The 22,809-nt window shown below is 57.7% G+C and overlaps 4 protein-coding genes across 4 annotated transcripts in view; 1 reads left to right on the top strand and 3 right to left on the bottom strand.

The window, feature by feature from the left end:
* SIRT2 (sirtuin 2) overlaps window positions 1-3,898 on the bottom strand; it is a 16,992-nt gene extending 13,094 nt beyond the window's left edge. The window contains exons 1-2 of the mRNA XM_077773924.1: window positions 3,802-3,898; window positions 2,903-2,949 (exon numbers count right to left, since the gene is read on the bottom strand). Of these exons, the coding sequence (XP_077630050.1) occupies window positions 2,903-2,949; window positions 3,802-3,817 (63 nt within the window). The 5' untranslated portion in view covers window positions 3,818-3,898. The remainder of the gene's footprint in view (window positions 1-2,902; window positions 2,950-3,801) is intronic.
* Window positions 3,899-4,186: 288 nt separating this feature from the next.
* On the top strand, window positions 4,187-12,357 carry NFKBIB (NFKB inhibitor beta). Its single transcript, XM_077773923.1, has 6 exons — window positions 4,187-4,447; window positions 9,663-9,768; window positions 9,845-10,178; window positions 11,044-11,132; window positions 11,222-11,476; window positions 12,211-12,357. Exons 1-6 carry the CDS (start codon window positions 4,269-4,271, stop codon window positions 12,304-12,306), a joined length of 1,059 nt encoding a protein of 352 aa, XP_077630049.1. The 5' UTR covers window positions 4,187-4,268; the 3' UTR covers window positions 12,307-12,357.
* A 45-nt stretch (window positions 12,358-12,402) lies between these two features.
* Window positions 12,403-15,286, bottom strand: CCER2 (coiled-coil glutamate rich protein 2). Its single transcript, XM_077773893.1, has 5 exons — window positions 14,673-15,286; window positions 14,432-14,472; window positions 14,190-14,277; window positions 13,328-13,860; window positions 12,403-12,702 (listed from the first exon to the last, which is right to left on the bottom strand). The coding sequence occupies exons 1-5, from the start codon at window positions 14,842-14,844 to the stop codon at window positions 12,613-12,615; spliced, it is 924 nt and encodes a 307-aa protein (XP_077630019.1). The 5' UTR covers window positions 14,845-15,286; the 3' UTR covers window positions 12,403-12,612.
* Window positions 15,287-16,600: 1,314 nt separating this feature from the next.
* SARS2 (seryl-tRNA synthetase 2, mitochondrial) overlaps window positions 16,601-22,809 on the bottom strand; it is a 9,451-nt gene continuing 3,242 nt past the window's right edge. The window contains 14 exon segments of the mRNA XM_077773670.1: window positions 16,601-17,060; window positions 17,140-17,205; window positions 17,325-17,417; window positions 17,516-17,609; window positions 18,246-18,355; window positions 18,440-18,504; window positions 18,507-18,533; window positions 18,826-18,934; window positions 19,133-19,180; window positions 19,831-19,936; window positions 20,133-20,196; window positions 20,645-20,699; window positions 20,788-20,928; window positions 21,475-21,505. Coding sequence (XP_077629796.1) covers window positions 16,917-17,060; window positions 17,140-17,205; window positions 17,325-17,417; window positions 17,516-17,609; window positions 18,246-18,355; window positions 18,440-18,504; window positions 18,507-18,533; window positions 18,826-18,934; window positions 19,133-19,180; window positions 19,831-19,936; window positions 20,133-20,196; window positions 20,645-20,699; window positions 20,788-20,928; window positions 21,475-21,505 — 1,153 coding nt within the window. The 3' untranslated portion in view covers window positions 16,601-16,916.

Here is a 22,809-nt window from a genome sequence, read left to right as displayed (position 1 = left end):
GGCGGGGGGCCAGGGGGCAGGCTCGGGGCCGGGCTGCCCCCGTTGGAGCCCTGCTGCTCCCGAGGGGCACAGTGTCCTGTACTGTCCCTGCTGTTCTGAGCCTGATGCTCCTCATCTTGGAATAGAGCCCAGAGGGCAGTGCCTCCGGGGGCTCTCTGAGAGGAATGGGTTAACCGGTGAGGGGTGCTCCCAGCAGCAGCCGGTGGGGTGAGTGCTCAGGGAGCACCGACTACTCCCTGATGTCTCATGTCCTCGCCCTGCAGCCCCGCCCGTCCCCTGCAACGTAGGCCTGGCGCCCTTCCCTGCACCCCTGCGGCCCTCCTCACCCAAGTCACTCCTGTGACTGATGCCGGTGGAAACGCCTCGGTCCTCACCCTGGGGCCCTGGACGCTCCTGCTGGGAGCCCCGGCCACCACCTCTCCGACCCCTCCGTCTCATTATATACGCCTCCCCTCAGTCAGGCTCCCGGACAGCAGGGCTGAGACTCTGTCCCGGGCCTTCCTCTCTCCACCTTTCCTGGGCGAGCTGCCATGGCCTTGGCCCAGGCATTGATAGTGCTACCCCTCTGTTCCCAGATACGGGGTTCCCACAGTCTCCCGGATGCCTCCCCCCAAGTGACCCCTGGCCTCTCTTTCCCACCGTGTTCCAAACTGGCCTCGCCCCCCCCCCAAACCTGTTCTTCCTCCTACGTTACGTCCCATCTCAGTGTGGCTTCTGTCCCCTAATTTTTGTCTCCTCCTCCTGCCCTCCTGGCATGATGCATTCCCAGCCCAGGGCTCCACCTGGGTCCAGCCTGTTCTCCCTCTGGGGACCCTGTCCTGGCCTCCTCCCTAAGCTCCCTGCCTCAGCCTCCACCTCCAATCTACTCTGCTGCCCTGGGGGCGATGGTCTGACTGTGTCAGCTCACCCCCTCCTCGGCTCCAAGAGCCCCTCTTGCTGGCTTCTCCAGTCTAACTATCCGACCACCAACATGTATGGAGTCCAGCATGATGTCAGCTCCAAGATGGCGGGGGCCTTTGGTGTTCACCGCTGGATGCCAGCACCAACAACAGGGTCTGGCCCCCAGCAGTTGCTCCAGAACCATCCACCACTGAACGAGTGGATACCTGCCACGCGCTACACCACGGCTGGGTCCTGCAATGGACCTCGCAAAACCCCGGTTCTGACCAACTCACTCTCCTGCTTAAAACCCCTCTGGCAACCCCCTCCCCCATCTTTCTCGGCTCTGGTCCCAAGCCTTTTTGAATCGGAACTGCCCTTCCAAACGTATTTACATTTTTTTTAAAAAATTGCTTTCTAAGACAAGCTTTGCAAAAACTCTGGCCATTAGACAATGCATGACTTGAGGCGCTTGCCTGAGTTCCCTCGCCCAGCCCGGGTCAATGTAACCACTATGAACAGGAGAATGGCAATCGCTCTAGATTTTTCTCTCTGCATAGAAAACTCATTTATTTCTCCAGAAACGGGGCCTACCATAGTACGACGCTGCACCTCGCGGTTTCCGCGGAACAATATACTACAGACCCAGCCCCTTCCTTAAGCAAGCTACATAGTGTCGCATTGTGAGGACGAGCTATGCTTCATTGAGCCCGTCTGCTGACAGCCGTTTGGGCTGTTTCCAGTTTTGCCCGGTCACAGACAATGCTGCAATTTACGTCCCCGAATCTCTCTTTCTGGGACCGAGGATCCCTCTGGAACATGAAACCTTTTTTCTGTGGCAGCGGTTGGGCCCCGGGAGCCAGGCGGGGGAGAAGCCCGGGCCTGGCAGGAAGCCTTCACCCCCTCGGCGTGGCCCTGGCCCGCATCTGTCAGGTGCTTTAGGCCTCACAGCTTCGGGCCTGCCCTACATCTGAACAGCGATCTCGCGTCTGTGGGTGGCTTGGCATCTTTTCAGGCGGCGGACAGTGAGGCTCTGTGGAAGGGCTGGGGGGCCCCGCCCAGCATGTGGGAGCAACTTGGCCTAAGGGGGAGCTGGAGGCGCTCGGGGGGGCCTTCAAGTCTCTGGGAGGTGGCCTGTCTCCATCTCCCTGAAGTGTCTGGAAGGCAACGTGCCCGGTACTGTGGGATCCAAAGCAGTCCCTGCTCTTCTAGCCGGGGGGACAGAGGATGAGTCACTTAACAGCTCTGCCGCATCTGTAAAATGGCCACCGTGGGCCTTGCTCCCCCACAGGGATTCTGGGAAGACGAAATGAGATGATGTTCACAGAGCCCTGAGCAGAGTATTCAGTAAGTACTCTGGCTGGAATAAGTACTCAATAAATGCTAACCTCGAATATAATTAGCTAAGCACCCCCAGGCACCTGACTGCTGACCACATCACACCCTTCGCGGCCCCCGGTCTTTGCGCAAGCTGTGCCCTCTGCGTGGAGTGCCATTGCTCACTGCCTAAGAAAATTCGAAGTCACTCTCCGCTAACTGTGATGTGTCTGTATCCCGGTCTGACGCCTGGCGCAGCCTACGGGCTCCTCCAGGGAAGGGGCTGGCGGGACTCCCTGGGGCCCCACAAGGTTTACTCTGCCTCGAGCTACTTTTAGAATCCCCCCTGGAGGGCGTTTTCTAGTCACTTGTCCATGCGATCTGAGTTCAGGGATCAAACTGGACACCTGTGTCTTCCGTGCGCAGCATAAATGAGGTCCAGAAAGGACGGGGCAGGGGGCAAGGAAGGAGAAAAGGTTGGGAGGGCAGGCCTGCAGTTAAGGTTGCACGCCTCGCTCCGACAATTGCCAGAATCCACCATTCCCTAGGAGGCTGAGCAGGAGTTGCGGGGGGGGGGGGCAAGGGACAGTGGGGCAGTGAGCTGAGGGCCCTGGGGTGACTGTCTCCCCTCTGCCACCTCCCCCCAGTGTGGGGTGTGGGAACAAGTCCATCTCTCTCCTTCCCTCCACCCTTCCCCAAATCTCACCTGAGCCTCCAGCACCTTCCCTGCCTGGGTCTCCAGAGGGTCAGAGGCTGGGGAGGAGGCGGAGCAGACGTGGTTACAGTGGGGGGCATGGTTAAGGGGGGAAGGAAGGGCTTCAAAGCAGAAGGGCAGGGGACAAGAAGACCCACCAACCTAATTATACTGGGGTGGGAGGTGGGGGAAAAAATGGAGTAGAGGTGGGGAGGGATGGGTGGGGGGAAGCAGATATTACAGTGGACAGGACAAACAGGAGAGGTGATTAATGAGGGACAAAGAGAGCGGGGCAGGAAGGTTTAGGAGAGAGAGGAGAAAGTAAAGCATTCAGGGCGTAGATGAGGACTTAGAAGTGAGGAAGGAAATAGTGAGTGTGTGTGAGCGCGCGCGAGCCCAGGGAGGGATAAATTTACAGAGGGAAGTTTAAAAAGGAAGACAGGAGATAAGAAGAGATACTCTGACTAGAGACGACTTTAGAAAGGGAGGTGCAGTGGGGATGATATGTTTAGGGGGTGACACAGGAACTAGAAGGAAGAGATAGGAGGGGACACCAGGGGTCCCTTAGCATCCTACAGTTCCCCCTAACAACCAGGTACCCTTAGCAACCGGGTCCGCGACAATCTAAGTCCTTAGCAACGAGGGTCCTCAGCAACCAAGGTGCGAGAAACGCGCGATCGTTAGTAACTTGGGGGACGTGGCAAACGGACCCTTAAAATCTCGCGACCCAGAAACCCAACAACCTGGCAGGATGGATCACTTAGCAACGACCTCCCGTCCCCCCGAATCCCACTCTCCGCCATGCAGCCCCAACCTCCAGCCCCACCATGCCGGTCCTCGGGCCCCGGGGCCTGCAGCCCTCAGCCAGGCCCCGGCGCGGCCCGACCCTCCCACCGGGGCCCCCGACTCACGGTCCGGCTCGGCCATGGGCGCCGGGCGGGGGCCCTCGGGGCTGTCACCGACTGCTCTGTCCCGTGACGGCACCGGAAACAGAAGGGGCAGAGACCAGGCAGAGAACTACAACTCCCAGCAACCATCGCGGAGGCACACAGGCCTTCACACAATGTCCGGGGCGCGGCTCTCTTAGGTTAGGAAGACTTGCGACGGGAGGACTACGAGTCCCATGCTGCTCCGCCGGCAGCCATGTTGGTAAAGGGCGCCCGGAAAATGTGGGAATGGGTAGGGAGTCGCAGTCCATCTGAATACTCTGATTGGTCACGGTGTAGTAAGGGGGCGGGGCGTGTACTCTTCGCCTCATTCTGATTGGATAAGTCAGGGGGAGTGTTGGGGAATTCCCCGCAGGGCGGAAGCGCCAGGACTTCAGGCAGAGCCTAGCTACTGGCGGGCGGCCGCTGGGGCCCCTGAGGCGTCGGGGGCCATGGCAGGGGTCGCATGCTTGGGGAAAGTTGCGGAGGCCGACGAATGGTGCGACAGTGGCCTGGGCTCTCTGGGTCCGGACGCAGCAGCCCCCGGAGGACCGGGGCTGGGCGCCGAGCTGGGCCCGGGTCTGTCGTGGGCGCCCCTCGTCTTTGGCTACGTCACTGAGGATGGAGACACGTGAGTGAACCTTAGGCTACCAAACCGGGCCCTAGGATCCGACGTCTGATTCCCGATCAGTCTCAGAACCCGGCTTTCTAACCTTTCACTCCTAAATCTGACTTGTGATGCTTGACTTTCTGGTCTCTAACCCCCAAGTCTTAACCTTTAGTAAAAGCAATTTCCTATCCAATTTTGATCTTAGCCCTTTAATTTCTGATCTTCCTTTCTTGAACTCTGGTTCAGAGAGCGCTCCACACCCCTATCCATTGATCCCCAAACTCTGTTGCTCTTCCTGACCCTAGTCCTGAGACCTTTGTTAGAACTGTTCAGACAGTCCCCTCCTGACCTCCTACCTCCAAATACGATCTTTGATCCTTAACTCCTGCTTTATGAGCCTGGGACTTAGATTTCCAAAATTAATGCTTGGCCTTGCCTCTAAGATTCTGCCTTCTGAGCACTGATCTCAAAATCTTACATTCAAAGAGAAAACGTAAGCTCCATTATAGCAGGTTTTCATGTGTTAAGTATTTATTTAACACTGCCACCTTCCAGGGCCTGTTTTAGGTGCTGTGATAAAACAGTAAGCAAACAGACAAAAACTTAAACCCTTGTGGAGTGTACATTCTAAGGGCGGGTATATTGATAGACAGAAGGACAGACTGACAGAAAGCCAGGAAGGAAGTGGGAGAGGGGAAAAAAAGGAGAAAGAGGGAAAGATAGGGTCTGAGAAGGAAAGAAAGGCACAAAGTGAGAAAGAGCGAGAAGCGGAAAGGAAGAAAGACAGAAAATGAAAAACAATATAAAAGAAAGGCAGGAAAATGGTATGTCTGAAAATCGTAAGGTCTTTGAGGAAAAAATAAAGCAGGAAAGTGAGACCGGTGGATTATCTCGGGGAGAGCACTCCAGGTGGAAGGCCCATCGTCAAGGCCAGAGCGAGGGATGGTACTGTGTTTTTTGTTATTTGTGTCCACTGTTCTAACTTCAGTGACCGAACAGTGCTTGACCCGTGAGACACACTCAGGAAATAGTGATCTTTTCAAAGAACCAGCTTAGGTTTCATTAATTTTCTTTATTGGATTTTTGCTTTCTATTTCATTGATCTCTGCTCTGACTTTCATTATTGCCCTTCTTCTGCTTACTTTGGGTTTAATTTTTTTTTCTTTTTTTAGTTTCCTAAGGTGGCAGCTGAGACCATTCATTTGAGACCTTCCTTTTCTAATATAGGTGTTTCATGCAACAAATTTCCCATAGTCCTGCTGTCGCAGTCTCTCATAAATTCTGATATATTGTGTTTTCATTTTCATTTAATTCAATATACTTTCTAATTTCTCTTTTGATTTCTTCCTTGGCCAGTGGATTATTTAGAAGTATGTTATTTGGTGTCCAGATATTTGGAACATCTTCCAAATGTACATTTTTAAATTGATTTTTAAAAAGGTTTTATTTATTTAAGTAATCTCTACACCCCATGTGGGGCTCGAACTCATGACCCCAGGATCAGGACTCGCATGCTCTTCTGACTGAGCCAGCCAGCTGCCCCCCGCTTTTTAAATTGATTTTCAATTTAATTCCATTGTAGACTGAGAACATACTTCATGTGACTTGAATCCTCGTAAGTTTGTTGAGAAATGTTTTATGGTGGAGAACATCATGTGTGCACTTGAAAAGAATGGATATTCTGTTGGGTGCAGTGTACTCTCTTTTTAAAAAATTTTTAATGCTTATTAATTTTTGAGAGAGAGAGACAGAGCTCCAGCAGGAGGGGGGCCAGAGAGAGAGGGAAATACAGAATCCGAAGCAGGCTCCAGGCTCTGAGCTGTCAGCACACAGCCCAACACGGGGCTCGAAGTCAAAAGCCCTGAGATCATGACCCAAGCCAAAGTCGGAGCTTAACCGACTAAAAATTTTAAGTAATCTCTACACCCAACGTGGGGCTCAAACTCACAACCTAAGGGTCACACGCTCTACCCACTGAGCCAGCCCAGCGCTCTTGCTTTAATAACTTTTTCTTTGTTCTGTTATTTAAATGGTTGGCAAACTGTGGCCTCCGGGCAAAATCTGGCCAGCCATCTGCTTTGGTAGGTCTGTGAGCTAACAATGGTTTTTACATTTTGAATGGTTGAAAAAAAGTCAGAAGAGGAGAATAATATTTTGTGGCAAGTGAAAGTTACATGAAATTCACATTTCAGACTCCACAAAGAAAGATCTGTTGGAATACAACCATGCGGGCTCTTTATATACTGCCAGTGGCTGCTTTTGTATTGCAAGCGCAGAGCTGAGTAGGGAAAAAGAGACAACTGTAAGATCCACAAAGCCTAAAATCTGTAACTGGCCCTTTATAGAAAAGGTTTGCTGACCTCTGCTCTTTTTGGCTTATAGGTCATTTCACAAAGAGTAAAAGATAAAAGAACTTTAGAAGAGTGTATTTCCATTTATCCCCTCCTGGCTTTATATGTTATCGTTGCCATACGTCTACTTACAGGTGTGTTATAAACTCCCCCTGCATTGTTAGTATTTTTGTTTTAACAGTCAACTGTTTTTCCAAATTACCTTCTAAGGAGACTTACATAACAAGAAAAAAAAAATCTTCCGTATTTACCCACATAGTTACTATTTTCAGTTTTCATTATTCTTTTGTAGAAGTTTGTATTGTGGTTTGATGTCATTTTCCTTTTGCTTGCAGATTTCCTTTAAGGTTGCTTTGGCGATATGGGCCTGCTGATGAGGAGTTTTCTCGGCTTTATTATTTTGTCTTTGGTTTTCAAAGATGTTTTTGCTGGGTTAAAGAATTCTGGGTTGACTGCCTTTGAATACTTGACAGATATTCCATTGTGTTCCCTTGCCTTATTTTCATTTTTATGGACTTTATCTTTTTCTCTGGCTGCTTGTAAGATTTTTGTTTTCATCATTGGTTTTGAACAGGACTTTTATGTTGGCCCTTGGTATAGTTTTTTTTTATTAATATTTCTTGTTCTTGGGAATGATTGAACTTCTTGGATCTGGGGGTTCATAGTTTTCATTAAATTTGGAAAATTTTCTAGACATTTTTCTATCCCCCACCTTGTTTAGGACTTAAGTTTCAAACGTTATTAGGCCACTTAAACTTGTCCCATTGCTCACTGTTGTTCTCTTCATTTTATTTAATTTTTTAATTTTTTAATGTTTATTTATTTTTGAGAGAGAGAGACAGTGTGTGGGGGGGACGGTCAGAGAGAGGAGACACAGAATCCAAAGCAGGCTCCAGGCTCTAGGCTGTCAGCCCAGAGCCTGATGTCGAGCTTGAACCCAGGAACTGTGAGATCATGACTTGAACTGAAGTTGGCCGCTCAACCAGCTGAGCTACCCAGGCACCCCTGTTCTTTTCATTAAAAAAAATTTTTTTTTTTTATGTTTTATTTATTTCTAGGAGAGAGAGAGACAGCGTGAGCAGGGGAGGGTCAGAGAGAGAGGGAGACACAGAATTGGAAACAGGCTCCAGGCTCTGAGCTGGCTGTCAGCATAGAGCCTGACGCGGGGCTTGAACCTACGAACTGTGAGATCATGACCTAAGCGAAAGTTGGACGCTTAACCGACTGAGCCACCCAGGCGCCCCTCTTTTCATTTTAAAACGTTCTCTTTGTGTTTCATCACAAATAGTTCTTGTTGTGAAGTCTTCGAAGTTTGCTGTTTTCCTGCTTATTTGCCTACCTGATAATCTTTGATTAGATGCCAAATGTGAATTTTACCTTGTTAGGCCGGCTAGTTGTGGATTCCTATAAATATTCTGGAGTGTTATTTTGGGATGCAGTTAAACTACTTGTAAGGAGTTCGGGGTATCTGGGTGGCTTGGTTGAGTGTCCAACTTCGACTCAGGTCATGATCTCAGGGTTCGTGAGTTCGAGCCCCACATTGGGCTCTGTGCTGACAGCTTGGAGCCTGAAGCTGCTTCAGATTCTGTGCCTCCCTCTCTTTCTGTGCCCCTTCCTTGCTCGCGTTGTGTCTCTCTCTCTCTCTCAAAAGTAAATAAGCTTTAAAAAGTAAAAGTAAGTAAGCTTTAAAAAAACAAATAAACAACTACTTGGAAACAGATGGGTCCTTTGGATGTTTGCTTTTATGATTTGCTGGGTGGGTCCTGAGCAGTGCCCATCTAGGGCTTAGTATTCCCCACTACTGAGGTAAGACCTTCCAGAGTATTCTACCCAATGTCCTTTGGTTTTTGCTAGTCTGACTGGTGGGTACAGGCAGTATTCCTGGCCTCCTGTGAGCAATGGGCTTGTTTCCCAAATCTTTTTGGATGGTTTTTTCACACCCCTGCATTAATCAGTGTTCTCCTAAATACTGAGTGGCCCCTTTGTAGACCCTCCAGCGTCTCCCTATCAGCTCTCTCCTCTGGGGTTCTCTGCCCTGTGGCGCCAGCTGCCTACTTTTCCCAGACTCCACTCCTTCTGGCCTCACGTGCAATCTGCCAGGCCCCTCTCTGTGCTGTGTCTACTCTCAAAACAGTCAACTTGGCGATCAGTTGAAGGGCTCACCTCATTTTGTTTCCTCTTAGGGATCACGGTCATTCATTGTACGAGGACCAGTGTCTGGAAAACTGTTGATTCCTATACTGTTGTTTGTCAGATTTTTTTTTTTGGTTGATTCAGGTGGGAGGGAAATCTGGTCCCTGTTATTTCATCTTGGGAGGAAGTAGAAGCCCTACGTAGTACACACTGATTAGGGGCGCCTGGGTGGCTCGGTCAGTTAAGCGTCCGACTTCGGCTCAGGTCATGATCTCGTGGTTCGAGGGTTCAAGCCCCGCGTCGGGCTCCACACTCACAGTGCAGAAGCTTGCTTGGGATTCTCTTTCTCCCCCCTTGTTGCCCCTCCCCCACTTGCACTTTCAGAATAAATAAGTAAACTTAAAATAATTNGAGGGAGACAGACTCTGAAGCAGGCCGCAGGCTCTGAGCTGTCAGCCCAGAGCCCAATGTGGGGCCTGAACTCACGAACCGGGAGATCATGACCTGAGCCGAAGTTGGACGCTTAACCGACTGAGCCACCCCAACACCCCTAAACTTAAAATAATTTTAAAAAACCCACCGATGAAACACATTTGCTGACTGAACTGACCTGACCCTTCTAGATTCCTGACAGTCCGTTCCAGAACTGTGGTCACAGGGCCTCACCCAAGTAGCAGGTGCTCCGTGTCTGGTGAATGAGGGAATACAGGGGTACCTGACTTCTGTGCTCTGTTCCCTGTCTTTGTTTTCAGGGCACTGCACTTGGCAGTGATTCATCAGCACGAGCCCTTCCTGGATTTCCTCCTAGGCTTTGCAGCTGGCACTGAGTACCTGGACCTGCAGAATGATCTGGGTCAGGTGAGCCAGGGACAGTTTTGGGATTGGGACTGGGTTCTCCCGTGCACCCCCTAATCCCTGCCCTCTGTTCCCGCAGACAGCCCTTCACCTGGCGGCCATCCTGGGGGAGGCCTCCACAGTGGAGAAGCTGTACGCAGCGGGCGCCGGCTTGCATGTGGCGGAGCGTGGGGGCCACACGGCACTGCACCTGGCCTGCCGCATGAGGGCGCACGCCTGCGCCCGCGTGCTTCTCCAGCCCCGTCCCCGGTGCGCCAGGGGAGCCCCCAACACCTACCTCGCCCAGGCCTCTGACCGCACCTCCGACACCGACCGCCTGCCTGTCGCCTTGGACCCCGACCCCGACCCGGAGAAGGAAGATGACGAGAGCGAGGAGGATTGGAAGGTGCAGCTGGAGGCTGAAAACTATGAGGGTGAGGGTTCTCGGGCACCGGGCAGGGCTCGGGCTCCCAGGTGGAGCGAGACTATCTGGCCCTGGGCTCAGTTCTCCTGACTCAAGACCCGGCCCCTTGGGGAACAATAGTGAGGCTTCAGGAACCCAGGCATTGGGAAGGGCCCCCACTCGAGCCCCAGGTTCCTGAGAATTGGTCACGTGGGGCTCAGAACCCAGACCTCTTGGGACCCAGACCTTCACCCACAGGCCTGGGGCTACTAAGGTCCAGTTTTTGGGCCCAGCTTCCCCAGCTGGAAGGCACAGCTCACCCCCTCCCACCCACCACAAGTTCTAGCCCACCCAGGACGAGGGAACTCAAGGCCCAGGTTCCCAGAGATTGACACTGGGTTCAAGGTTGTACAGCCCCGAGCCAGGCCTCATGAGAAGAAAGGCGTCTGAGTCTCAGCTCCCCCACCTCTAAGCCTGACTCCCTGGACCAAGCCCCTTCCACACAGGGACTGAGGTCACCCAGAACCCCGTGTCCAGGGGCCCCCTCCGCCCTCCAAGGTCGCAAGGCCCTTCACCTACTCCGGACCCAGGAATTTGGGGTCCAGGCCCTTTGGGAAGTAAAGACCAGCGACTGGGTCTCCTTTTCCCAGGATCCAGGCCTCCTGTCCCAAGCCCCCAGGCTCTTCACCCCTAAGCCCCAGACATGCCACAAGCAAGTTCCAGACCACCGAGACTTAGGCATTTGGGCTGCAGATGCCTCTTTGATGTGCCCAGGAAGTCAGGAGCGGTACCCTAAACTTGGTCCCCTCAGGCCCCGGAGCCCTGCCCTAGGGCCTTGGCATTTGGGGCCCAGGTCCCTTTCCCCCATCGTCCGACACCTGTCACTCTATCCACAGGCCACACCCCCCTTCACGTGGCCGTCATCCACAAAGATGCAGAGATGGTCCGGCTGCTCCGCGAGGCTGGAGCCGACCTCAACAAACCGGTGAGCCGCCCTGGGGGGCAAGTGTGGCAGGGAGGCTGGGCCCCCAGAGCGGGGTGGGGCCTCCTTGACCTCCCTGGTGCGCCTCGCAGGAGCCCACGTGTGGCCGGAGCCCCCTGCACTTGGCAGTGGAGGCCCAAGCAGCCGACGTGCTGGAGCTTCTCCTGATGGCTGGTGCCGACCCTGCCGCCCGCATGTACGGTGGCCGCACCCCACTGGGCAGTGCCACTCTCCGGCCCAACCCCATCCTCGCCCGTCTTCTCCGTGCGCATGGAGCCCCTGAGGACGAGGACGACAGACCCGGCCCCTGCAGCAGCAGTAGCGACAGTGACAGCGGGGATGAGGGCGTGAGTCAGGAGGAAAAACCGGGCAGCCCAGCCGGGGGGTCGGGGTAAACGGGCAGCTGGGAAGAGAGAGGAGAGACATGAGGCAGCACATGGAGACTGACCTCAGGTGGCTGTGTCGGGCAGCGGTCCCGGAGGACCTGGGCAGGGGTGGCGGGGAGCGCGCGGGTCGTGGTTGAGAACCAAACGCAATGGCAGAGGTAGAGCTCAGGCAGAGTTCGAGAAAAGAAGTCGGTCGTAATGACCGGTAATGGGGCTGGTTGGCAGTCGTAGCCGAGCAGCTTTACAGAGCAAGAGTCGGAGAACTGAGGCTCTGGGAAGCTGACCTTGGGCAGCACTGAGTCCAACACTGGCAGCAGTGGGGAAAGACCGCAGCCAGTGGTGAGGACATTGTGTTGGAGAACCCAGGCGGCGGAGACCCCACTTGGGGCAGGGGATGATGTTGAGTGGCTGAGGGGGTGAGGAATCCGGGTAGAGGCAGACGGAGGGGGTGAAGGAGGGAGACCCCAGTGGCTGTGGCGAAACATTGAGGCTGGAGCCCAGGCAGTGGTCAGGGGAGAACGCAGGTGACCTTGAATGTGGTGGTTGGAAAAAACAAAGAGCAGGGAAATTGAAGGATGAGTGGGCGAGCTTGGGCTTTGAGACAAGACCCGGTTGTCGGGGTGGGGGGAAGGAGCTGGACAGCGGGCAGGGTGCCAGCCACCTGGGCCCATGCCTGCCCCCTCCTCTGCCCCCAGGATGAATACGACGACATCGTGGTCCACAGTGGCCGGAGCCAAAACCGGCCACCTCCCACCCCAGCCTCAAAACGTCTCCCTGATGACCCTGTCTGACCTCATTGTGAATAGGATTTCCAATTTAATAAAATCCCAGCCCCAAATCAAGTGCCACACGAGCCTGGTTTTCTTTGCGCTTTATTCACTCGGCAGGGTTGCAGTGGGTGGCCAGGTCTTTCCTGAACCAGCTGGAGCCCAGCCCGTCTACCCAGCTCAGACTTGGCCCCTTGGGCTTGGTTGTGTGGCCCACCCGTCCCCCCGTTCCTGAAGTCTGGGGAATGGAGTGGGGTGTTAGGTGAGCTTTAGGGGGGTCAACAGTCCTAAGCCATACGGTGTATCAGGAAAGAGGACAGGAGGTGGGGGTCATCCCTCCCTCCCGATCTCCTCCCCCAGAATCTCCGTCGCCTTCTTTAGCTCCTCTCTCACGTGCTCCAGTCGCTCCAGGTCGTGCTCCTGGTGGGATCAGAAATGGGTGGCTCAGCACACCCCCCTTCAAGGGCAGGCCACCCCCGTGGTCACCCGTAAATGTGGGCCATGTACGTTTGCATGACGGCAGCCGGCAGTGGTCATCTGGTCACCATGGACTGCGACGGCGACCACAGTGCAAGAGTTAGACTGGCCGAGGTGACCAGTCATGGCCAAGAAGCGCAGATAGGACTGGTAAAGGTGCCCAGGGAAGGTGCCCTGAGCCATTTGTGAGGTGCTGGCTGTCGAGGCTACTGCCTCCACTCATGGGGACAGCTTTCTTTCCACGGCTCAGCAGTGGTGTCCCATCTGTAGTTCAGTGAACCAAGCACAGCAACCACTCCTCATGTGGCCCGACTGTGCATCACAGACTACAGTGGCGGCTAACTCGACTGGTGGCCATCTTGGTTACTGTCCCCTCGGCGTGGAAGCCATCTTGGTCAAGCAGGGGCCTTGCCTGGACGTCGCTACCTAGTCCTGGTGTTGATTCTGGTCACTATGGTCCACGTGTGGTGGATATCGGCTGTTTAGGGCCCAACACGGGTACCCGTTTGGTCGTTGACTCCACTGGCCGTTTGGCCTGCCCCACTTGCCCACCGCCTCCTCCACTCACCTCCCTCTCCGAAGCCTCTTCCTTCTCCTCCTGCTTGGACTCGGCTTCTGGCTGGTGGAGGCGGTGGTGGCGCGGCGAGTCCTGGCGCCTCTCCCCTCCGCCTGCCTCGGCCCCCTGCCACAGATGGCGGCCCCCGCCCAGCACCTGCACCCCCTTCTCCTCGGCCTCAAACTGGGCTGTCTCCTCGTCACTGGCTTGCTCAGCCACTCGCTTGTGGGGGCCCCCTCCACCCTCTAGGCGCCGCTTCCACAGGCCTTCGAAGGATTCCACGGGCCCCCTCTTCTTCCTCTTCTCCTCCTCCTCTTCCTCCTCCTCCTCTTCCTCCTCCTTCTGGCGGAGCCGGCTGTGGAGCTGCTCGCGGAGGGTCTGCTCCCGCCCCTCAGCCTTGTGGGCCCTCTCCGCTGCCTCCTCTTCCTCATCCCTCACTTCCTGGCTGGCCCTCATCTTCCCAGCCTCCTGCTGCTTGAAATCCCCAAGCAGTAGGCCCTTCTCTTTGGTGGACACACAGCCATAGGGCTCTGTCTCACACATCTCTGGTGGGAAGAGAGAGGATGTGCAGCAAAATCGGGAGATAGACCTGGAGGAGTTCTGGGGCCCTGCCCACGGTCCCATGGTGGGGGCTGCCCAAAAACAGGGAGAGGAGGCTCGGGTCTGGGGGATGTTCTCTGCCCCCATCCCGTACCTTGGCAGGAATGCCCTCCCCCCCAGGGCGGGGCTGAAAGCCAGACAGGACACTGGGCGTGCCGTGCCAGCCCAGGCAAGGGGGCCCTAGGATGAGACAACCCTTCCTCCAGGCAGCCCTGGCCAGAACCCTGCATGGGGTGGGGGCTCCTAAGGGGAACCGGGGCCTGGGCCCCCTCACCTCTGTGGAAGAGAGCTGTGCAGGGGCTTCTCTGGGCCTGGCCCAGCGTCAGCACTTCTGTGACCACCTCTGCCAGACAGCGGGTCAGCTGGGGGTGAAGGGTCAGAGGGGAAGTTGAGGGTAGGGCTGATGGGAGGAATGAGAGCAGCTGGAAGTTTGGAAGGGAGGTGATCATGGAGGCTGGTCAGGGAGGGCCAGGGTCTGGGGAAGATGAGGCAGGGCAAGGGGTCTGCACTCCTCACCTCTTCCCTGGAGGGTCTTGGCGCCAAGGGAGCAGTGGTGGCTATGGAGGAAGGAGATGGGTGCTGATACCCCTCCGTACCCCCCGGGCGCTGTCCTCGGTGCTGATCTCAGCTCCAAGATGCGTCCCGGTACTCACCTGTCCCCTCCCCAGCCTACCTGCCAGGGTCACCATTCCCGCACCCCCAGTCCCTGGTCCCTGAGCTGGTTGCAAGGGGTGCCCTCTCCAGGTTCTGCACTCACCTGCCCCCAGCAGCAGCGCCAGCAACAGGGGCAGCGGCAGCAACCACAGCACGGAGGCGGTCCCACGGCTCTGCATGGTGGGGCGACCGGACCAGGGTGCTTGGCGCTGCGCAGGACAGCGTGGCAGCTCCTTATAACCCGTCCCCGTGGCCCGCAGGGGAGGAAGTGACATCACCGCCGCCCCCTCCACGCCCGTGCTGGGGTGACAGCTGCTGGGCAGCCACCTGCCTGAGACCCTCAATTATTCATGGAGACCCAGGTCCCTCACCTGCTCCCCTCCAGCTAACGGGCGCTGAGCGCCAGCGCAGAAGGAGGGTGCTTCCCCTAGAGAGCCGTGGCCTGATGAGCTTAAGGCTGCACTGGGAGGGTGACCTGAGTTTGAATCCAGCCAGGGGCAGCCACTTACAGATAGACTTCAGGCAACTCCTTCCCTTCTTTGGCCTTTTCCTCATCTGGAGATTTGGGTGTCCTAAACCTACTTCCTCAGAGGGTGGCTGGGTTCCACCTGAATCCCAGCTCCGCCCCTGCCAGCTGTGCAGCCCCGGGGAAACTGCCCCGACCTCTCTGGGATTGGTTTCATCCTTTGTGAGAAGGGCAGCCACCTGCCAGGTGAGGAATAAATACATAACAGGCGCATAAGGTAATTTAGAGTGTCTGGCACTGGGAGCTGCACATGTCCCAGCACTCTCAGTCCAGTAGCTTTTATTGAGCACCTACTGTATGCCCAGTCCTCTCAGGAAGCCCAGGAACAGACAGGCAAACTTAAACTTCCCTGTTCTCTTGGAGCCGACATTTGAGAAGGGGAAGACACAATACTCAACTACGCTTGTATGAGGAAGGAGGAAATGATCATCATAGACTCCTGCGTCACACAGTGCTAGGGCTTTTCCTCTGGCCAGCCCAGGGAAGTCCTCTCAGAGGGGGTGATATGTGGGCTGAGGCCTGAGCTGTAAAGTGGAGGCAATCACATAAGATCAGGGGAAGAGTAGAGATCAGACGGGACTCGCCAGTGCAAAGGTCAGAGTCAAGAATGAGTCTGCAGACTGGGGCACCGGGTGGCTCAGCTGGTTAAACCACTGACTTCGGCTCACGTCATGATCTCATGGTTCATGAGTTCCAGCTCTGTGTCGGGCTCTGTGCTGACAGCTCAGAGCCTGGAGCCTGCTTCGGATTCTGTGTCTCCCTTCTCTCTGTTCCTCCCCCGCTCACACATTCTCTCTTTCAAAAATACAGATTANTGGAGCGGGAGGCAGGGGGCAGATCAGGGTGGGGGTGGGGCTCTGTGGATCACGGTGACGGCTGGTTTTCCCCCTGAGACAGAGCCACACAAGGGCTCCAAGCGGGGGAGGGACGTGACTGGACACAGCGTCCACGGGGTGGCTCTGGCCTGGTGCGGGGGCCAGGGAGCAGGGAGATGGTGGAGAGGCTGCCGTGACTCTCCAGGTGGAGAGACCAGTGGACAGGACCAGGGAGGGACCGGGGAGGAGAGAGTGAGGGCGGATTCTGGAAACAGTGTGGAGGAGGGGCTGCAGGGTCTGACCTAGGTGGCCATGAGAGCAGTTGAGGGTGATGGAAGGGCTGTGGCCTGAAGAGCTGGGAAGACCGTTCCATGTGCAGACGGGCAGAGCGAGGGGAAGAGCGAGTTCTGCCTTCATGGAGTTGGTGCGCCTACCGGACCACCCCCAGCAGTGGAGGTGGAGGGGTGAGGTTGCAACAGGTCAGTGCAAGGTGCCCCTTGTCCTAGAGTGAGGGAGAGGCCTCGCCCTGTCCCGGTTCCTGCGGTGGCCCCCAAGTGGCCCTCCGTGTGCTCTGGGGGTGACTGGACACCCGCGGCCACAGACCCTGATGGTTTAGTCCCTCTGACCAGCTGCCCGGCATCCCTGCAGGTCACCAGGGTCGTCTCCCCTGCCCACAGATCCACAGAGGCCTTGGTTCTGACCATTTATTGGGGACTTTCTGCGACGTACTGTGGGAAAGAAGAAGGAAGGAGGCTTGAAGGCCTCTTCCTCTTCTTCCCCCGTCCCTACAACCTTTAAGTCCCCAGGCATCCTGCCTTCCGGTGCAGGTTGGGACCATCGGTGACAGCAGGGTCACTGGCCGATTCTGAGGAAGAAGTAGGAAAGAGGCCCAGGCACGGAGCCGGTGTGAGGAACGCAGATGTCGGGCCGGGTGGGAAAACAGGTCCCCGGGGTCCCCAAGCTCCAGGAGGCGGCCGCGGCCCTGCTGACAGGTGGCGGTGAGTTCTCAGCTCGAAGCGGACGGGCCCGGGAGCCTGGGCTTCTGCGGCTGGTTGGGGCCGATGTACCGGAGAGGCACGTGGGTGGGGGCCGTGATCCGATCGGTGCCGAGGTAGGGCTGCAGGGCAGGGGGCACGAGGACCGAGCCGTCCTGGGGAAGGAGCGGGGCCTCAGGGTGCTGCCCACCCGCCCGCCTCAGCCTCCCTGCGCAGGATCCTTCCACCCCTCACCTCTTGCTGGTTGCTCTCCAGGAGGGCGATGAGGAGGCGCGGGACGGCGCAGGCTGTGGCGTTCACCTGGGGGAGAGGCGTGCTCGCACCCAGGCAGTGACTCCCCTGCCCCAGCAGGCAGCGGTGCGCCCCCCGCCAGGGAGCGGGGCTCTTGGGAGGTTGAGTGAGGGGATGCGGGCGCTCACCGTGTGGGCGAAGTGCAGCTCCCCAGCCTCCTCCTGGAGCATGATGTGCAGCCGGCGGCTCTGGAAGTCCGTGCAGTTAGAAGCACTGGTGACCTGGGTGTGGGGCCGGGGCGGGCTGATTGGGTCACTTGTGGGGGGCCCTGGCCCGCCCCACGTCCCCCACGTCCCCACCGCGGCGGGGGCTCGCTGACCTCGCCAAAGCGGCCACGGCCTGGCATCCAGGCCTCGATATCGAACTTGCGGTAGGCGGGGAGGCCCAGTTCCTGGGTGGGCATGTCCAGGACGCTACGGCGGAAGAGAAAGTCACAGCAAAGGTCAGCGAGAGGCCAGAGGGGCAGCCGAGGTGGAGGCCGGAGGGGGAGGAGGGAGACGGCATGGGGGCGATGGAAGAGAAGAGGGCCAAGAAAGAGGGAAGTGCAGTGAAAAAGGAGGCAGAGGTGGCAACCGGGGCAGGGAGGGGAGGCAGGGGGCAGGGGACAAGGTGGGAGAGGAGTGGGTGGGGAGGAGGGCGGGGAGGAGGGAGGGCATGTGGCCACTCTCAGCACCTGCATCTGTAACAGGTCACTGAGGATAAGCCCATGCCCCCCGACTCTCTGGAAGCCAGGTTCTGCCTGAAAGGGAAGGGGTGCACCCCCTCCCCACCGAGCCAGGCGGTGAGGAGCCCCCGGGGGTGAAGCGCTGATAAGGCGGGACCTAGGGATGGGAGCCTGGGTCCCCAAGGGCAGGCGCCCTGGGCCACTTAGGCTGCTGTCACGGTTCTATGGTCCCACATGGGATGCTACGGATGGACAGATACGTACCCTGCTTGTATTCCTAATACGGGGCCGCAGGGGCAGAGGGAGAGGAGGCACTGGGGGTGTTTAAGGTGGGGGAGCACCTCACCAGCCCGTCCCCCCTCCCTCTCCCCACCCTTCTCCGCACCGGAAGTGCAGGCCCAGCTCCGTCAAGATCTCCATCTGCAAGGACAGGAACTCCTCCAGCAGCTGGGAGCTCTGCTCCAGCCCAGGGCCCGTCACCCCAAACATCTCCACCTGGGGCAGTGCAGCGGGCGGGGGAGTCAGGAGGCCCCTGGCCACAGGAGCGGGCCCTCCTCCCCAGGGCCCGGCCACACCAACCTTGGTGAAATGGTGCACTCGATACAGTCCCCATGGCTCTTTCCCGGTGTCTGTCTCTGCCCGGNGAAGGCGACGGAGTGGTCCATGAAGTAGCCTGGGAGGAGAGAGGGACAGGATGAGTCACCACCATTCACAGGAAACCTTGATGACAATTAGAAAAGGTGTCCTCTCTGGTGGACACAACCTCACGTCAGGACATGAGGCTGGATCCTCACTGTACTGCTGTGCGGTAAACAACCTATGCAACCGGACACGCTGGCCCTGGGGTCACTGAGACATCTTAGGTGGCCGCCGTCACCCCCAGGAGGCTCCTGGTTGTCCCCCTACAATCCCTCCTGCTCTGAGGTGTCCTCACCCCTGCTGCTGCCCCCCAGGCAGGTGCTTACCAGCAAGCCCCACTTCTGCTGTCCCAGCCAGGTTGAGGTCTTCAAAGCGGGAGGGGTCGATGTTGTAAATTTGGGATGGGTTGGCATTTGGGGTCATCCCACAGCCTTCCTGGGGAGAAAGGCCAAGCCACGGAGGTCAGGGGACAGATCACCTTTGCCGCCATTTTGCAAGCACTCCTCCCCAGGAAGCACTTGGGATGCGCCCCCCATCCTTGGCCGTCTCTGCAGGGGAGACAGGGCATTCTTCTTCGCGCCTGGGGTCCCCGGAACAGGGCCTGGCACACAGCGGGGCGCGGGGGGCACTCACAAACACAGCTCCTCGGAGGAGGTCTGGCACCGTCATCGGAATGAAGCCCTGTGAATGGGAAGGGGGCGGGGTGAGGGCACAGCCAGGCCCCCCCTAGACCCGGGCCACGCAGAGTCCCTCAAAGCCCATTCTGCCTCAGGGGAGACCGAGGGAGGCCCGAACAGTGGGCCTGGAGCCAGCTCTGAGACCCCAGGGTCCCTGCCGCCCGGGCCCTCCCTGCTGGTGCTTCGCGGTTTCCTCTCACTTCATCCCACGCAGGGCAGTGGGAAGTGTAGCTAAAGCTTTCTGTGGCTCCCCAGTGCCTTCAGGAAATGTCCGGGTCCCTGACCACGGTCAACACCCCGTAGTCAACACCCTGTGCCTTCAGCCCCCGCCGACCCTGCCCATTCCAGCAACGCCTCCTGACACCTCCTTTACACCCGGACAGGTGGTGAGGGTATAGGCACAAGGCCCAGGGCTGGCTCCAAGCAGCAGCCACGAGACTGCGGGCAGCCTCTTCAGGCTTTAAGTTCCCCATCCCTGAAGTGGGAATACTGAGAGCACCTATCTCATAACGTTACTGTAAGAACTAAATGTGTCCATAATGTGTGTAAAGCTCTGAAACCACGGCTGGAGCACAGGGAACGCCCTCCTCCCCATCTTGAGCCCTCTGAGTCAGTGTCACCCCCTCCAGGCAGCCCTCCCATCCTGGCCCGTACCCGGCGGACAAGCTTGTTGAGAGTGAAGTTGACCAGGCCATGCTGCAGGAGGGCCCCGGCCCCGCGGAGGTAATAGGAGCGGTGGCCCGACACGTGGGACAGGCGCCTGAGAGACAGACGGGCAGACAGGCGGTGGTGTGGGGGCTGGGGCTGCTGGGGGAAGCGGGGGACCCGAGTGGCCTGGGGCAGAGGCCAGCTGCCAGGCGGGGGACCGGGGCATCAAACATTCATGCGGTGTGAGGCCTGGCTGCCGGGAAGGGGAGGGTGGAGGGGGTGCGGGCAGGCAGGTAGGTGGGGCTCACTTCTGGCGGATGATGTCAAGGTTCTCTGCAATCTCCAGGTGGCCCCGGGGTTGGAAGGAGAATGCTGGAGCCGGATGAGAAGCGGATGAGAGGCGGTGGAGTTGCGGGGGGGGGGGAAGACACAGAACAGGGACAGAGGGAGGATGTGAGAGAGAGAGAGAGAATGGGAGGGAAGGAGAGGGCGGCAGAGGCGGGAGGGGCAAAGGGAGAGATGGAGAGAGACAAGAGACGCAAGGCAGAGGTGGAAAAGGAAAGAAGGAAAAGGGAAGAGAACATTAGGAGGAGGTGAGAGAATTAGGAGGAGGTACAGAGTCAGAGCCAGAGCGAGACACACACCGGAGTCAGGGAGGAAACCCCAAGAGAAATGACCACAGCGAGCCAGGCATGGACCGGACCGCCGTACACACAGGGACAGAGGGCGGAAGGCGGAGGAGGGAGCACCCAGCACATCCCAGGCCCTGGGACACCGCCCCCCACCCCGCCTGGGCTCCCCGGGCCTGGGGGCGGCCCACCTGGCTTATCTCCGACCACATGGAGCACTCGGGCCTGGCTCTCGTCGCCCACGGGCTGCAGGGACAGGGCGGGAGTCAGGGGAGGGTGGTCCCGGGCTGGCCCCCGCCCTCCCCCCCAGCAGCACCCCCAGCACCGCGCTCACCACTGCTGGGTGGGTGTGGTTGGGCAGCCTCAGCGCCCGCAGGTAGAACTCCTCCTCGAGCTCCGTCTCCTTGGGGTACAGGACCATGAGCTGCTTGCGGATCTCCCGGCCGTGGGCACGCAGGCTCTGATATTGGGGGTCCTGGGTGGCGGGGCAAGCGGGGTCAGCCCAGGAGCGGGCGGGGGGGCGGTCCCTCAACCAGTCTGACCTCAGGCCTCGTTGGCGGATCCCCTGGGGTCGGCACCACCCCCCTCTCGGCCCAACATCCTCAATTCCTGCTTGGGAAATCCCCTCACCTCGCCTCGCCACCACATGGCAAGTCCGGTGGGGGGGAGGGGGGCGTGACGCAGGCCTGGGCTGCCAGGACACTCTGTCGCCTGGGCCACAGTGAGTGGCTCCAGGGCAGGTGCATGGTCCGAGCCCCGGGGCCAGGGGTGCAGCGGTCGGGGAAGCGGTCCCCTTTGTGCCCCGGCCCGCTGCCCCTTTCTTGGAGGGCAGAAAGCGGGTCTGGGAATGAGAGGGAACCAGACACCAAATACAGGCCAGCCTCTTCGGTTTCAGGGCCCAACAGATTCACTTGGAGCAAGAATCCTGTTTGTGGCTTGTCTTCTGTCACAAGGTAGGAATCGTGACTCACGGGGCACCTGCCCACTCCCACCAGGGGCAGGGCGCCAGCCTCGGGCGTACCTGCTGCACTTGAGGGTTGTCCTTGTTTACCTGGTAGGAGAGAGACAGACAGGGCGATCAGGGTCACAAAGCGGGGGCTGGGAAGGAGCGAGAAAAGGAGGGGTGAAAGGCCAAACGGGGCCGGGTGGGCTGGGGTGGGGCGGGACGGGTGCCTGGCTGGACAGACCCTCCTCCCCTCCCTCCCCTCCTGTCTCAGTTTCTCAGTGAAGCTGGGAGGAGGCGAGATAACCGAAGAGTAACCGCACCCGCAGCTCTGCTGACTGAGCCTGTCTCTGCCGAGGGCTCTCGCACGGTCCTGTTTCTTCACAACCTGCCCCGTGACATTGGCATTGCTGTGTTTCCCATTTCATAAATGAGAAAACTGAGGCTCGGAGAGGGAAAGCCGGTGAACCTGCAACCTTATCTGAGCCGCAGCTGGAATTAGGCCGACCCAAGTCTAATGGCTGGGTGCCTACCAGCTCCGCGTCCCTTGGGCGAATCTCTTTCCTTCTCTGGGCCTCGGTATTCCCATGCGTGAAATGGGCTTACAGGACCTCCCCAGCAGGGCTTATTGTGTGGCTTCCCGGAGCAGATGAGTTAGCACTCAGGGAACGTTAACTGTGATCAATTCTGTTGTCAGTGGCTGCCTGCCCATGATGCACGCACTCCGGGGCCTGGCACTCACATAGTAGGGCCACTGGGAGGTGTAGCTAGTTTTTCGATTGGCCTTCGAGGGGCGGGGCGAAAGGGAACCCGTGGGGGCCTGGGTGCGAAGCCTGCCTCGCCCACTTTCTGGCTGTGACGCTTAGGCACATGTAACCTCTTGGGACCCTGGTTGTAAACAGTCTGTATGGGTCCCGTCTCCCGGGGTTGGGAGGGTTCGGGGTAAGGAAAGCATCTAGAACGGCGCCTGGCACACAGTGGCCGCTATATAAGCGTCTGCTGTCAATTTTACGATTACTCTTTTCAGCTCCCCTGTGGCAGGTGCTATTGGCTGTCTAACCCGAGACTATCTGTGCTCCCTCCTCCAATCCCACAGCCCCTGACTCAGTTCACCCTCCCCGAACAGCGTGTAGTTCAGGGAGCGTGAGCTGAGCCAGGGAGCTGCCTCTCAAAGAGCCCTAAGCCTGGGGCATAACTCCATCCCTCCTGAGGGCACAGGTGTGGGCAGGGGTTGTCAGGGACTCTGCTAGATGCTTCAGGAAGGGTGTCCCTGCTCTTGACAAAGGGCACTCAGGCCACAGAAGTCCTGTTTTCTGCCTCTGGTAGAGTCATGCAAAGAGACACAGTACTATGCCAGCCATCTTGGGCTGTGAGAGGGGAAACTGAGGTCAAATCAACACAGTGAAGACCCCC

This window comes from Crocuta crocuta, unplaced genomic scaffold (assembly GCF_008692635.1).
Source record: "Crocuta crocuta isolate KB4526 unplaced genomic scaffold, BGI_CrCroc_1.0 scaffold267, whole genome shotgun sequence".
Taxonomy (NCBI): Eukaryota; Metazoa; Chordata; class Mammalia; order Carnivora; family Hyaenidae; genus Crocuta; species Crocuta crocuta.
This window is presented reverse-complemented; position numbering and strand designations above follow the sequence as displayed.